The sequence below is a fragment of the Girardinichthys multiradiatus genome, chromosome 10 (assembly GCF_021462225.1).
Source record: "Girardinichthys multiradiatus isolate DD_20200921_A chromosome 10, DD_fGirMul_XY1, whole genome shotgun sequence".
Lineage (NCBI taxonomy): Eukaryota > Metazoa > Chordata > Actinopteri > Cyprinodontiformes > Goodeidae > Girardinichthys > Girardinichthys multiradiatus.
The window spans coordinates 3,588,888-3,603,751 of NC_061803.1; the positions used below are offsets into that span (position 1 = coordinate 3,588,888).

Genomic DNA, 14,864 nt, shown 5'->3' on the forward strand with positions numbered 1-14,864 from the left:
GTAGAACCAGCTTTCTCTGTAAGTACAGCTTCATGTCTTTTGGGGTATGTCTCTACCAACGTAGCACATCTAGATAAGAAATACTTTGAACATGCATTTTCTTCATAAAGCAGCTTAGACTCAGTCAGATTGCATAGAGAGCATCTGTGAACATCAGTTTATAAATCTTAATACGGATTCAGTTGGATGTATGTCTGGGCTTTGACTGGACCATTCTTCCGCATTTTAAAGAGTTTCCTCAATGCTAACTGCATTGTAATTTTACTCAGAAATTTGTTTGAAGTTTTAGTCCCTACATGTTGGAAATATTTGCAGGAGAGTCAGACTTTTCTCACCAACGGCAACTTCAAAATCCAATATGGCTGCATTGCAGCCAAAGGTCTGAGATAGTCTCAGTATATAATGGTTTAATTGCACTTGTGAATGGGTTGTATCTACTTAAATCTTTCATACACAGTACTATGCAACCTCTTTTATTGAACAACAGTGTTTACTTCCAAATGTGAGAAATACAGATGTTCCACATGTTTCCAACTTAGAACAGGAACACAGTTAGATTGGGATATATGTGATTCCTAAATCCAAGTTTTGACCTCAGAGAAAATTGGAACTGGTAGCCATAGACACTTCCTGGTTTGCTGTCATCACATTCATTAAACCTATTATGTTCATATTCACAATGCTGATTAATAATGCATGATGCTGCCACCACCACGTTTCACAATGGGGATGGTGTCTTTGTGGTTTTCGCCACACATACTGCTTCATTCGCTGTGATCATATCAGACCATGTTCTACCACATTATTGCTGAAGGAAATCTGGCCTTCTTCTGACTTTCTTTAACAATGGCTTTCTTCTTGCCTCTCTCACATAAAGGCCAGATGTTTGGAGGCAAATAGAAAACCATGTATCCTTTTCCTTCATTCCACAATGATGCACTACATTGTATAGATCTATCAAATAAAACCCAGTGAAGTTTGAGGTTTTGTTACAAAATGTGAAAAAGTTCAAAGGGAAAGACCAATTTTGCTTTTTTGTTTAGTAAAAATAACATTGTGGCTTTAATTTATGTGACTTACACATCATTGTCTGTTAAAAAATCTTTTGCGTTCAGTTTCTGCTCATGCTGGATAAGTTACACTGAATCAGATGAGACTGTGCCATCTTAGGGGGAAATCAGATGGTGACTTAGCAAAGAAAACAAGTAGAAAGCTCTGATTCACTGAAAATCTCCACATCATGTCCAAAACAAGAAGCAGTCTGGACTGCTGGAAGCTTAAATGACTGCAAGCCTTTTCCAGATGGTAAAGACGCTCCATCTAATTCCTCCGACGTGTAGAGAGGATCATCTTATATTCCACAATTCTGGTTTTATAGAAGTTATTGTGTGAAAAGATCTTAGCTCAGAATTATAAAAATAAATGGAAAACAACTGCTTTGCATAAGTCTCAGTGATGCTAAACCCCCACAGACCCAAATTCAGATGAACGTTTTCCTGTTAGAGAGACAAACAGGCTTGTTTACATCCAGAACCGGTTGGCAAGACAGACGTCAGAGCTGAAAGTACCTTATAAATCCTCCCAACGCTGTCTCAATATCAGATATTTGTATGACTGCAAGAAGCTCTCTGTGTGTCTTTATTATGTCTTCACAGGCTCTGTGCTTGATTCTTCACAAAATAAATTAAAAACACAGAAAATACTTAACCACAAGGAGCTTAAACCAGCCCAGAAAAACATAAAACTGCTTTTCTGACCAAATTAAGGTGCTGAATATTGTTTAGTTCATTAATTATTCTAGAAACCACAGAGTTCCCTGCCTGTAGGAGTCCTGGATGTGTCTGAGGTTTTATTTCTCCAAATGATTTGTCTGATAAGAGTCTTGTGGTGTTTCCTGTTGATTTCCAGCAAATCAGGACGTCGTGACAAATTATTATTTGCATTCACTTCTTCCGCAGCTAAATTGACTCCCCTTGTTTCATTTGATCGAGAAACTTTGTGAGTCATCAGACGATGTGTCAGACTGAAGCACTGCAAACAGGCGGGGATGGAGCATTATGTTGTTACAGGCACCCAATCAACAGAAATGATACGCTCTGTACTTTGATTAGGAGGTTACTCAGCCTCAGCGCTCACTGCTGTGGAGTGCATTTGCACGTCAGACATGTTTGTGCATAAATAAAACATTCACACAGAAACAAAAATACACATTTCTACATTCCAATAACAGGGGGTCAACAGATTAAACTGTGGTTTGGTCATTTCTGTTGTTACCGACACAATGGATAAAGATCTCTGTGAATATAATAAAAAACAGTCCTTCAAGCATCACATATCATCAGGACAATTCATCAGGCTGGATGGAGATCTATGCCAAACACGGTATGAGGCACTATGAGGAATAAATGACACTACATTTGCACTCATGCAACAACTACCCTTAGTGTCACAACAAGAAATTGTGCAAATATATTGTGCAAATATTATAATTAGAGATGCAACGATTATCCAGCAGTCGTCCGTTTTTAATCAATTTTCAGCTTGATCGGCTCTGACTGCCCGGAAACATAAAAAAATCCAATCCTTTTCCAATCAGTGAATGCACCATACTTAAGTGCCACCTATTTTCTGTGACAACTCTGTTTGGTGTGGGAGTTGTTGCTCAGTGAAGACGAAACTTTTCTGTATCACTGAGATGTTTAAAAAGGAGATCCGGGGAACCACAGAGATGTGAGAAGGTACTTCTAAAAGGAAACTGCATTTTTGACTGCGAGAGAGCGAAAGGGAACAGGACTTTTTGCATAAACCACGAAGGTTTTCAGAGAGAAAAAACTGATGTTAAAAAATCAAATCACATCCTCCATTTGCAGATTTTTAACCCATCATTTGTGGTGTATGTATGTAGCCTGAATGTCCAGAGATTATTAAAAACGATCACAAGGGGGCACCATTTGCACATGCCCATTCCTTCCTTTCCTTACCACAAAAACATTTAACAGTTTTAATGCGTTCTTTGGACATCCGTGTCGCTTTTTCCTGACACAGTTTCCATTAAACTGATGGAATCACTGAGAGAAAAGGATAAAGAGTTTTTAAGAAAACCCAAGCTACAAATGCTAGCCTACCTTTCTTTTTTTGAAGAAACGTAGGCATGGATGTATGCTGCTGCTGGTGGAGCATAGCTACTACCTTTTTTAAATTTGAATTTATCTGACTGACAGATTTTTCTTTTTTTGTTTTCAAAAATGAAGGAAAACATATCCTGTGTAGAGTAGTTAAGACCTCAGAATTAAGTCAAGTGACAATATTCTTTCAGAATATATACAGAGACTGCAATTTTAGTAAAGCTATCAAAGCTAACCATTAAAACGGCTAATTTGTTTAATTTTTCTATGTTGTAAAACCCGTTTTACACCAACTGCTCTGCCTAACATTTATAATAAATGGCCCTTACAGAGAAACCAAAATAGGCTAAAATTGGCAGATCAAACCTTTTTAAAACCACTCACGGGAAACTGGCTGCAAAATTGTGACTGGTGCCTCTTTAATTATAAAAAACAAAAACCTCATGTTTGTAGGTGAGGATGCAATGACTGTCATGGTAACCAGAAAGATCAATTTTTGCTCTACTGTAACATTATTGAGCAGACATCTGCAGTCTGTATGAGAAAGTTAACATAAAAGGCAGGATGATGAGGAATATGTAAAACTAAAAACAGCTGAGGCAGCAGTTACACTAAGATATTCTGCAATGGGAGAGTGAGAGGGTTAAGAGGATGAATTTCTGGAAAGGAGATGATACTGTTATAGAAGGTAATTAGCTTTTTACCATAATGCACAGCTTGGCAGCTGTACAAACACAACGTTACATTCACTCGCTCTTCCCTCACTTGCACGACTTTCTCTTTCATCTGCCTGAACGACACAAATCACCCCACCCAGCCGACCATGATTCCTTCAAGATTGGAAGTTCTCATTAAATTCAAGGGGATTAAGAGAAAACTTCCAAGACCAAACAAGTTCTCAGCATCCCAAAGTGGCTTCCTCTTAGCCTGGCAGGGGCACCCCGCTACAGGAACTTGCCCTGCCTGTACTAAAAAAAAGTGACGTTTCTGAAGAAACAACAGGAACAGGGTGAAGTTAGGTCAGTATTTCACCTGCTGAACCTCTGCAGTTACACGATGTCATGTTGAGACTGAAGCCCAAATGCATTCAGGAAATCATCCGATTTTATGCTTGATCTTGATTTGTTGCGTTTACTGCACACAATAAAACAGAGATTAGAAAGGAACTGATTAATCGATAGGCAAATCATCACAGAGAAACAGTCAGGGGATTTAATTTGGCTTTGATTTAGTAATAAACTTGTGTAATTTCCATCTCGTCCCTAATACTGAACACTGTCAGTTACGAAGGCTTCTCATGGATCATGTAAACCTTTTAAATGGTTGGGTTTAGGGGCTCTCTAGAGGCTGCAGGCACTTTCAGAAGCACAGCAGGGAGATGGAAAGCAATGAGTCTTTCTGTTTTTTATATCATTTATACAGCTATACAAGAAATGTTTTTCTTCCCTGAAAAAGACGTACCGTATACTGGTGTTCAACTTTGTTTTTCCTTTTCTACCTCATTCTAGCAATAACACATTAAGACTTCTTCTTAGTATTGGCTCTCAGAGTTCACCTGAGCGCAGAAACTACAGAACCCTCAATCACTATCTTGCTTCTTGTTTAAGAAGTGTAAAAACTTCTCTAACCCTAACATAAATTGATCTTTTACTGCAGTAGCATAATCCTACACTGATTGTTTTCCTCTGGTAGTCTAACAGTGAGCTTTGGTGAATCAGTGTCCTCCCTTAGCATCCTCCACACTTTGTGTGATGGAAAGAAAGATTCATCGGGACTTACAAGCAGGGATTACAAGTTAAAAGTTACAAGATACTCTGATTAACACATAAACAAATGTACTCCTTTATGATAAAATATAATGTCTCTAATGCTTTCTGGTTAGGTTGCATCCACTCAGCACAAGAGGTAATTCAGACATATTAAAATTTCTTTCAAATATTTAAGTGAAAAATGTGTAATTGAGATTTAACTCTTTCTTTTTGTGTGACACTTTTCAGCTTTGTTCTATTTTGACCTACAACTGCTGGATTTCAGCCAAGGTTACTTTCTTCAGCAGCAATCAGTTCTGTCTTTGCACACTTCTGTACAACTTGTCCAGTGTGCGCTGTGCATCAAACGCGCACCGCACAGATGGGGTGTTTGTATATTTTCCCTTGTCCAGCCAGGCCATGCAAACTGTTGAGCTGCAATGCCAGATTACAATTGCATAAATGGTAAAATGATACATAGACTGAATTTATATAGCACCTTTCCAGTCATACCATTCAAAACGCTTTACACTAGAGCCAAATTCACCCAGATGCACTCACTAACGCGCACACATTTATACACTGATACGCAGATCGGTAGGCAATTTGAGGTTAAGTGCCTTGCCCAGGGGCACATCAACTTGTGGCAGGAGGAAGCTGCAATCGATCCCACAACCCAAGACAACCACTCTTCTCACTGAGCCACAGTCACCACAGATATGAAGTCAGCAGATACAGGTTTTGACTACATTGCTTAGTAAGTCAAGGACATGACTGAGGTTGGTAGACTTCAACCCCCCTTGCTGCGTCCATCCTTACATAAAACACAAGTAGAGGGCACAAAAACTGTCTAATCTTGCATTAAAGTGTTTTTTTTAAAAGGAGCTTGCTACTTTCATCCAGTAATTATAAATCTGAGCAACCAAATATGAGATGGGAGGGGTTCCTCAAGGCTCCATTCTCCAACCACTTCTATTCAATAACTATAGGCGCCCGCTAGCTCAAATTGTAAAGCACTACAACATCTCATACTATGTGCGTGCTGATTTCTGTGTCGTCATAAGACCACAGTTCCTTACAGTCACAGAATCAGTGTATGGATAATATACACAAGTGAATGGATCATAAGTTAAATGCAGATAAAATGAGAAGTCATTATTTGTGGACGCAAAAATACAAGATCAGGACTAACCATCTGGACTTGCCTTGCCTAAAAATGGGTCAGATACATCACAAACTGTCAAGTCAATAATTCTGAGATTTTACAAGAGGCTGTTTCTGCAGTAAAATATGTATTTATTTTTCTACACTTCTTTACTAGGGGTCGCAAAACGTCTGGAGGATGCTGCAACTTCCTAAAATTCTTATTTGGGTCTTTCAAGCGAACAGTAGATTATTTACCACACAGGCACCTCAGTCCATCAGTACAGGCAGCTCTGTCCCTCTGTCCACTCATTAAGACGCTGCTGCTCTGCTGTGTCACAGTCAACCACGGCAGTAAAACAATAAAAAGATGGAACAACTGCTGCTTCGTTGAGGCCAGGCTGCAGTTTTCATGAGGCCAATGGAGCAGGAAAATGTTGTGCTACAATTCAAAGCTCCAAATATATTCTTGCATCCACAGCAAATTTTCTAAAACCAATGCTTTAACTATTTGTACTGAGTGAAAGAAAAGACACAGAGTTATAAAAGAGTACAGATGAATTATTTAAGACATGACAGATTGTCCAACTGAGGCTTTGTCTGAAGTTTTAAAAGATACGTTTTTTATGGCTTTATTGAAAGAAATATATGTAGAGTGTTGGTAAGTGGGGCAAATAGGAACACACCATAGCCTTATATAACCTGGATCCCTAAAGCTCTTTTATAATGCTTTTATTCTTGGTTTTTTCCCCAAGTGGCTTGCAGATATGCTGCCTTCATGTAGCTGCACAAGGGAGCTTCATGAATAAAAGCATTCACCAGGTGCATTATCCTGCATAATGCTTTAAACCAATTAATGTAATGCCACATTGCTATATTAAAACCAGGAATGATGCATTAATGAGGTATCTCTGTAAGTGCCTCTAATGTTTCCTGTTACTTGGAGAGATGAATGGATGAACGCTCACCCCGAAACACAGGCGGCAGGCCATCACATCCAGAGCTGTTCCTATTTCGTTTGTCTTCTGAACAGACCTTTGTCTGCAGACAAATCAATCCAGGCGATGAGTTTTAATTCTTGGGCCTGTGTTCAAGAATATAAGAAAAAATCCAATAAAAAACCTTCTGATGTTTAGTCATCAGGTTAAAAGCTTCCTTCCAGCCATATTTTAGTCCATCCAAGTTCTGCAGCAAACAACGGAAATATAAACAGCTTTACTTGTCAACCTCCCGGCTGTCGCCTACCTACGCAGGTGTCCTGTTGCACTTATGCTTTAAAGAGTCAATTACAAGGTTTGGGCTGGTAATGAGGTCTAAAGTTTCCTGATTAAATGACTCAAAGGACAATAAAAAGGTCTTCAATGTTTAATGCTTGTTCATCAAGCTTGCTGCAAAAGCCAAGCTCTTTTGCACGCAGAAGGCCCAAAGCAACATACAGTACTCTCATTTAGATTCATTTAATTAAAAGGTGAAGCTACTATGCTTTCCTGATGAGGTTATAGCTAAGAAGCCTGTAAGAAGACACCAGCAGGCCTGCATTTTTTTGCTTTCTATCATTTAAATATGATCATTTTCTTATGTAGAACGTATTTCTGTGCAGCTCAGCTTTAGTAAAACTCCTGAATTCATAAATAACATTTATGTTTTTTGCATACATTCAGCTGTGTTGATGCAAATTACATACAGGTCATGTATATTTGATGTTTCATTTTTGATTAATAAACAACATTGAGAAATCCACGTCCAAGTCCATGAAAATTCATTTTGGGAATCAGCAGCTTTATCTGTGTGAATGTTCTGTAATGAACAAACACGGCAATTCGATTTTATTTTTCATTTCCTGGTGTTGAAGTCTTTCTAAAATGTCCTGTTTTTCTTTGCTTTAATTAATAAATCTCACCGACCTCTCCGTTATCAATAATCTAAATTCATGTTTATCAGACATCAAGGTCTGGTTGTCTCAGAACTTGTTGTTGAATGATAAATGTGAGGTGGTGGTTTTTTGACCCAAAGCCCACAAACATCCCTTCATACAGACTCTTCCTTCTTCTGGTTTCTGCTGCACCTCTGAGGCCAAGTAATATCTCAGAAACAGCTATTTCCCAATTAGGAACATTGCCAAAATCAGATCATTTTCTGACATGCAAACCCTTATTGATGCCTTTGTGTCTTGGCATCTTGATTATTGTAATTCTTTATTTGATGGCTGGCCACAAATGGCTCTTAATCGCCTACAACTTATACAAAATACTGCATCACTTGTTACCTGTGAAGTTCAGAACTGATTTTAAAATCGTATTGTTTGTTTTTAAACCTGTGAACCGTCTCTCCCTGTGTATCTTTCTGAGCCTCTCAGTCCTTAGATCATCAAACCGGACGCTGCTTTCTCTTCCCAGCAACACGAGGTTGTAGGGCTTTCATGGTCTGGGCGTTTCCACTTGATATCAGACTATGTCCTCTTTAAAAACACATATTCATGCTGCTCTTGTATTTTGTTTTTATCTATGTGAAGAACTTTGTTACTTTGTTTTGAAAAACAGCTAAATAAATATTATGTCCACTGGATATGGATTTTTTTCATGTACTGTAAATCAACCTATTTGTACATATGGAATAGAAAAAAAAATCTATTTCTTGATGACTTTTAAATATTTACTGACAAAAAATAAAAATAGATATGAATCAGAGCTGCAGGCAGTTTTTAATGATCCCAGGCTGTTATTGTACCTCTAAAAATACTTCAAATAACTGACATGGGGTGGTTAAAAACAACAGGAATACTTTAATTACGTAAACTGGAATTTAAGGGGTTACAATTTCGGAAACTTCACAAATATTTACAGTGAGGACTTAAGTTAATTTATAAGAAAACTAAAATATATTCATATTTAATATTTCTATGCCAAGATGACACAGTTGGAGCAGAGAAGGGAACCTGTCCAGGGGTTGGGCAAAATGTAAATGAACAGAATATTAATGATTTGTATCTAAAGATTATCTGTAAAATGCATTAATAAATGCTTAAATAAAAGAAAAAGGATAAACAAAATATCAGCACTTGGCTAAAGTGCATGTTTGCTACATAAAACAGACACATTACTAAAAACTGATGACTACTAAACACAAGAACAGTTTACAGAACAAGGGGTTTTAAATGGAGAGGAAATATGGAAAGAAACCATTGACAACCATAGCTATAGTTTCAGCCTCCTCGGCAGGCTGTTAGCAAAAAAAACAATCAAAATCAATTAATTACCATTAATTAATAAAGTAGTAAGAAATAAGCAAATAAAAACAAAAAAGACAATATTTTTCTTTACAAATGTGTTTGAATAAATTTGCTAATTTTATAAAAGGTTCCAGATTTCTTTACAGTTTTTTAAGCTTTTTTAACAGTGTAAGATGTGGACCCTTTTTAGATGGATATTTCATTCATTATGATTATTGGATATGTTAAAATTCTTGGATAGAGTTGATGCCAGGAGGCTAATCAGCACTGTAACAAATAGCAAGATACATTAAAATTACCAATGACAGTTATAATAAATTCACCATAAGTCATTATTATGGGTTTACACTGGACTTAAAAACACTGATGGGTTGACAAAGCTCAAGAAAAAGAGAGGGAAAAACAAAGCTGGAATCGAGTCAGAACCTCTTTATATTCCTAGGAAAGAAAGCTTCTCACAAAAGGATTTAGTTTAGGGCCGTTTTAAGTGGAGCTCTTCCTGATTTAGAACAACCCGCCGCAGGGATTTGTCTCCTGCCTAGAAATGTGTTTAAAGGATTTAACATGATGTTTGCCTTATGCAAATTGAATAAAAAACACACATAAAGCTGTTTTAGCAGCAAACAGCAAGCTCCCACTTAGTTTATATTTGAAATGGTCCAACTACATCATTCTTGTTCCGAACCTATTCCAGAAAATGTTCTGTACCCTGCTGCTTCCATCCACTCCATCAACGGTTTCTCCGTTCCTTTCATTACGTTTATTTAGAAAAACTGTTTATTCAAAGTAGGACAGTGTGGTCATTACAGGTCCTTCTCAAAATATTAGCATATTGTGATAAAGTTCATTATTTTCCATAATGTCATGATGAAAATTTAACATTCATATATTTTAGATTCATTGCACACTAACTGAAATATTTCAGGTCTTTTATTGTCTTAATACGGATGATTTTGGCATACAGCTCATGAAAACCCAAAATTCCTATCTCACAAAATTAGCATATCATTAAAAGGGTCTCTAAACGAGCTATGAACCTAATCATCTGAATCAACGAGTTAACTCTAAACACCTGCAAAAGATTCCTGAGGCCTTTAAAACTCCCAGCCTGGTTCATCACTCAAAACCCCAATCATGGGTAAGACTGCCGACCTGACTGCTGTCCAGAAGGCCACTATTGACACCCTCAAGCAAGAGGGTAAGACACAGAAAGACATTTCTGAACAAATAGGCTGTTCCCAGAGTGCTGTATCAAGGCACCTCAGTGGGAAGTTTGTGGGAAGGAAAAAGTGTGGCAGAAAACGCTGCACAACGAGAAGAGGTGACCAGACCCTGAGGACGATTGTGGAGAAGGGCCGATTCCAGACCTTGGGGGACCTGCGGAAGCAGTGGACTGAGTCTGGAGTAGAAACATCCAGAGCCACCGTGCACAGGCGTGTGCAGGAAATGGGCTACAGGTGCTGCATTCCCCAGGTCAAGCCACTTTTGAACCAGAAACAGCAGCAGAAGCGCCTGACCTGGGCTACAGAGAAGCAGCACTGGACTGTTGCTCAGTGGTCCAAAGTACTTTTTTCAGATGAAAGCAAATTCTGCATGTCATTCGGAAATCAAGGTGCCAGAGTCTGGAGGAAGACTGGGGAGAAGGAAATGCCAAAATGCCAGAAGTCCAGTGTCAAGTACCCACAGTCAGTGATGGTCTGGGGTGCCGTGTCAGCTGCTGGTGTTGGTCCACTGTGTTTTATCAAGGGCAGGGTCAATGCAGCTAGTTATCAGGAGATTTTGGAGCACTTCATGCTTCCATCTGCTGAAAAGCTTTATGGAGATGAAGATTTCATTTTTCAGCACGACCTGGCACCTGCTCACAGTGCCAAAACCACTGGTAAATGGTTTACTGACCATGGTATCACTGTGCTCAATTGGCCTGCCAACTCTCCTGACCTGAACCCCATAGAGAATCTGTGGGATATTGTGAAGAGAACGTTGAGAGACTCAAGACCCAACACTCTGGATGAGCTAAAGGCCGCTATCGAAGCATCCTGGGCCTCCATAAGACCTCAGCAGTGCCACAGGCTGATTGCCTCCATGCCACGCCGCATTGAAGCAGTCATTTCTGCAAAAGGATTCCCGACCAAGTATTGAGTGCATAACTGTACATGATTATTTGAAGGTTGACGTTTTTTGTATTAAAAACACTTTTCTTTTATTGGTCGGATGAAATATGCTAATTTTGTGAGATAGGAATTTTGGGTTTTCATGAGCTGTATGCCACAATCATCCGTATTAAGACAATAAAAGACCTGAAATATTTCAGTTAGTGTGCAATGAATCTAAAATATATGAATGTTAAATTTTCATCATGACATTATGGAAAATAATGAACTTTATCACAATATGCTAATATTTTGAGAAGGACCTGTATATCTTATCAAGTTCACTTTGACATAAACACAGAAGGTTGATCAAACCAGCAACTTTCTACAGGTACGTAAATGTCAGCTGCTCTGCCTTGCAGCAATCCCCTGAATGAATGTGCTTAATGAATTTGTTTATAAGTAGCATGTTAAAAACCATAAGCCTCAGCATTAATGTCAGTAAAATAAAAAGGTTACATTGAAACATTTGATCAGTTACACGTCTGCCGAGACGAAACCTCAAGGTTTTCCCTGGTGCTACTTTAATATTCTTCAAATTTGGGACTTTTCCTGCTTTTCACATTTGGTTGACTGTTAAGTCCTAGTTTTAGCGTCTTTTCTAGTAAATAAAGACAAGAACTGCAAAAATACAGATGCACTGATCAGGATCATGAGGCTGATTTCTAATCTATGGCATTATTAAAGTATTGACCTGCTGATGCTGACTTTTATGCAATTCAGATTTCCCGTTAAAAACATTTCCTGTATATAAAATGAAAATATAACATTGAAAATAAAAAGACATAAGAAAAGCATTTTAAACACGTGTTTTAGCCTTCCTGCCTTCTGCGTTCAATAATTATGTATTTTAAAAGCAGAGGAGAGGTCATGCTTGTGTGAGAGGTATTTTTAAAACAAAACTGAAATGATTTAGAGTTTAGCATCCTATATTTGCTATTAGCATGGTTAGCACAAGGTATTCCTCTCCACTGTCGCTATATGCTTGCTCAGTAAGAGGGATACGTGCAAGATTAATCTGAAAGAAATTACCTGGGCTTCCTATTGACTGAACTGGATTATAACATAAATTGCATTAGAATGTATGCATATAAATTATATCTGATTTATTTTGTAAAGTGCTTTAAGATCAAATTAGTTAACTGCTGCTCTCTAAATAAACTGGATTGAATTAATCAGGTTGTCAGCTTAACTTTGAGATTTTCAAACAGCTGCTAAAATGTTACCGCATGCTCCATAACAGATGGAGGTTAAAAGCTGAAATGTATGGAAGCAAATCGTTACCATATTTCAAATGAAAAAGCATTTCTGAAAATGCTTTTTCATTTTAAGAATGTAGCTGCATTGTTTGACTCATAAATGAAATTAGTAATCAATAATCCTATTTGTATTTTAATTTTCTTCTTCAAGACTGCTCATTCTTTCACTTAATTAAAATGAAAAAGAAAAAGACATTTGAGATTTATTTTTCAAAATGTACCCCAGCAAATAGATACCAAAATTCAATTTGAAATGTAAAATTTGAAAATGAAAAAGCATTTCCAGAAATGCTTTTTCATTTTAAGAATGTGGCTGCGTTATTTGACCCATAAATAAAATTAGTTATCAATCATCCTATTTGCATTTTCTTCTTCACGACTGCACATTTTATGCCATAATCAAAAAGAAAACAAAGCAGACATTGCTTTTTCGTTTTCGTGGTCTGCCCGCAAAGTACTGCCCAGAACTCGAAAACGAAAAAGCATTCCGAGCGGCGGGCGCAGAAGAGTGACGTCAGCGGCTCTTCCTCAGCTCCCTGCTGACCGAGCTACCCATCTTGTTCGGTAGGGGGCGCTGTGCACGTCTGCATTGCATTACATTGCAAACGTGCCGAGAAATTGATTGAATTGCAGCAGGACCGAGCTCAAATTGTGGCAGTGGCAGGAAGAACTGGCAGTTCCGGTGGCAGGCTGTGGCAACCAATTTGCGATAATCAGCATCAGCTTCCACAAAAACAGCGGCAACCGCATTGGCAAGCTTTTACGGCCGGTCTGGCACCTTCTGGCATCCTCGCGGAATCCCCTGCCACCTTGTGGCAGGCTGTGGCAGTTCCGGTGGCAGCTTCGGTGGCAGGCTGTGGCGGAACTGCCAGTTTCAAACTGCATCTATAAATTATGTATTGTTTTAATTACAATTTTAATTCTCTGAGTTCTTTTTGCATGCCACATTTGTGATTTTACATGATGCCTTTTATCCCACCCAGAATCAGAGACATGCAGGTGGAGCAGATGAAGGTTCACGCCTAGCATACTGTAAGTGAACTCAAACGGCTGCTAAACACACTGTAATACGCCACAATGGACATCCTTGTGCATTAGAGAAATCACATAACAAAAAAAAGCTCACTGCTGTAGCGATCTGCTTTCGTAAGGTTAAAAGCAGGTAAAAGTTCCCACTTACAAATTTTCTTTTCAGCTTCCCCTTATTGCTGCGAGTTGACTTGCCCTCAGCTGTTCTCCCTGAGATGTAGTCCAGGCCCATGTCCAGGTGGTCATCAGCCGACATGCTCTTGCGGAGGTAGGCGGCTCGTGCCCTGAAGTGGGAGAAGGGTGATTGGGAGCGAGGACGGAGCTCCTTGCAGCCACTCTGGTCAGTCTCGTCGTCTCCCTCCATGTCGTCCTCCAAACGCCACAGCTCCCCTAGAAGGAGGGAGGAGGGGCGCAGGCAAAGACAAACAGAGATGGGTAGATATATGAGAACAAGACAAATTAGAGAACACAATTATCGGAAGCTGTCATCCGATGACTGCCTCCATAAAGTCTGAATGTAATATGGCTCAGTTACTTTATAACCATATTATTCTTTGCCTGAGCCCTGAACAACTTGGTGATGATTATAGCTGCTGGACAGAAATGATTATTTACAACAAAGACGAAGGACGAGTTCTGCTGCAACAGTTCCCATTTTTCATTCACTGCCACACAATAGAGATGGATTTGTGCTGTCAGAACGTAGCTCGGCTGCACCAATCACATTCGACTTTCATCGCCCTCCATCTGATGTTTGTCAAACATCTTGTCCAAGTCCACCAACCCTCATTAAGCTCTAAATGAAAACCTTCCAGCTGACACAACCTGATTAATGGTATGTGGGAAAGCATCATAAAACTGTCTACATCAACACGTTACAGCAAGAAAAACAGATATCTGTTGACTTGAATGACATACAACTTTCTGAAGTTTACCCACCCTAAAACAACAAATTTCAATGGGTTTTATTGGGATTTCATGTGATAGACCTGAACAAAGTAGTTCAGGATAATAAAAGGAAAAAAGATCCATTAGTTTAAAACCTTTCCTCACATTTTAAATGTGTAATGTATTAGAACTGAGCACCCCTGAGTCAGTAATGTGTAGCTCCACCTTTCTCTGCAGTTACAGCTGTTACAGTACAGTTAGTCATTTAATCTACCATGTCTGCACATCTAGAG

At 38.7% G+C, this 14,864-nt stretch overlaps 1 protein-coding gene across 5 annotated transcripts in view; it reads right to left on the bottom strand.

Moving 5' to 3' along the window:
• Positions 1-14,864, bottom strand: part of LOC124875292 (ankyrin repeat and fibronectin type-III domain-containing protein 1) — a 204,827-nt gene that overhangs the window by 139,223 nt on the left and 50,740 nt on the right. For all 5 annotated transcript variants that reach the window (XM_047377355.1, XM_047377354.1, XM_047377353.1 and 2 more), the window contains one exon: positions 13,835-14,073. In XM_047377355.1, coding sequence (XP_047233311.1) covers positions 13,835-14,073 — 239 coding nt within the window. The remainder of the gene's footprint in view (positions 1-13,834; positions 14,074-14,864) is intronic.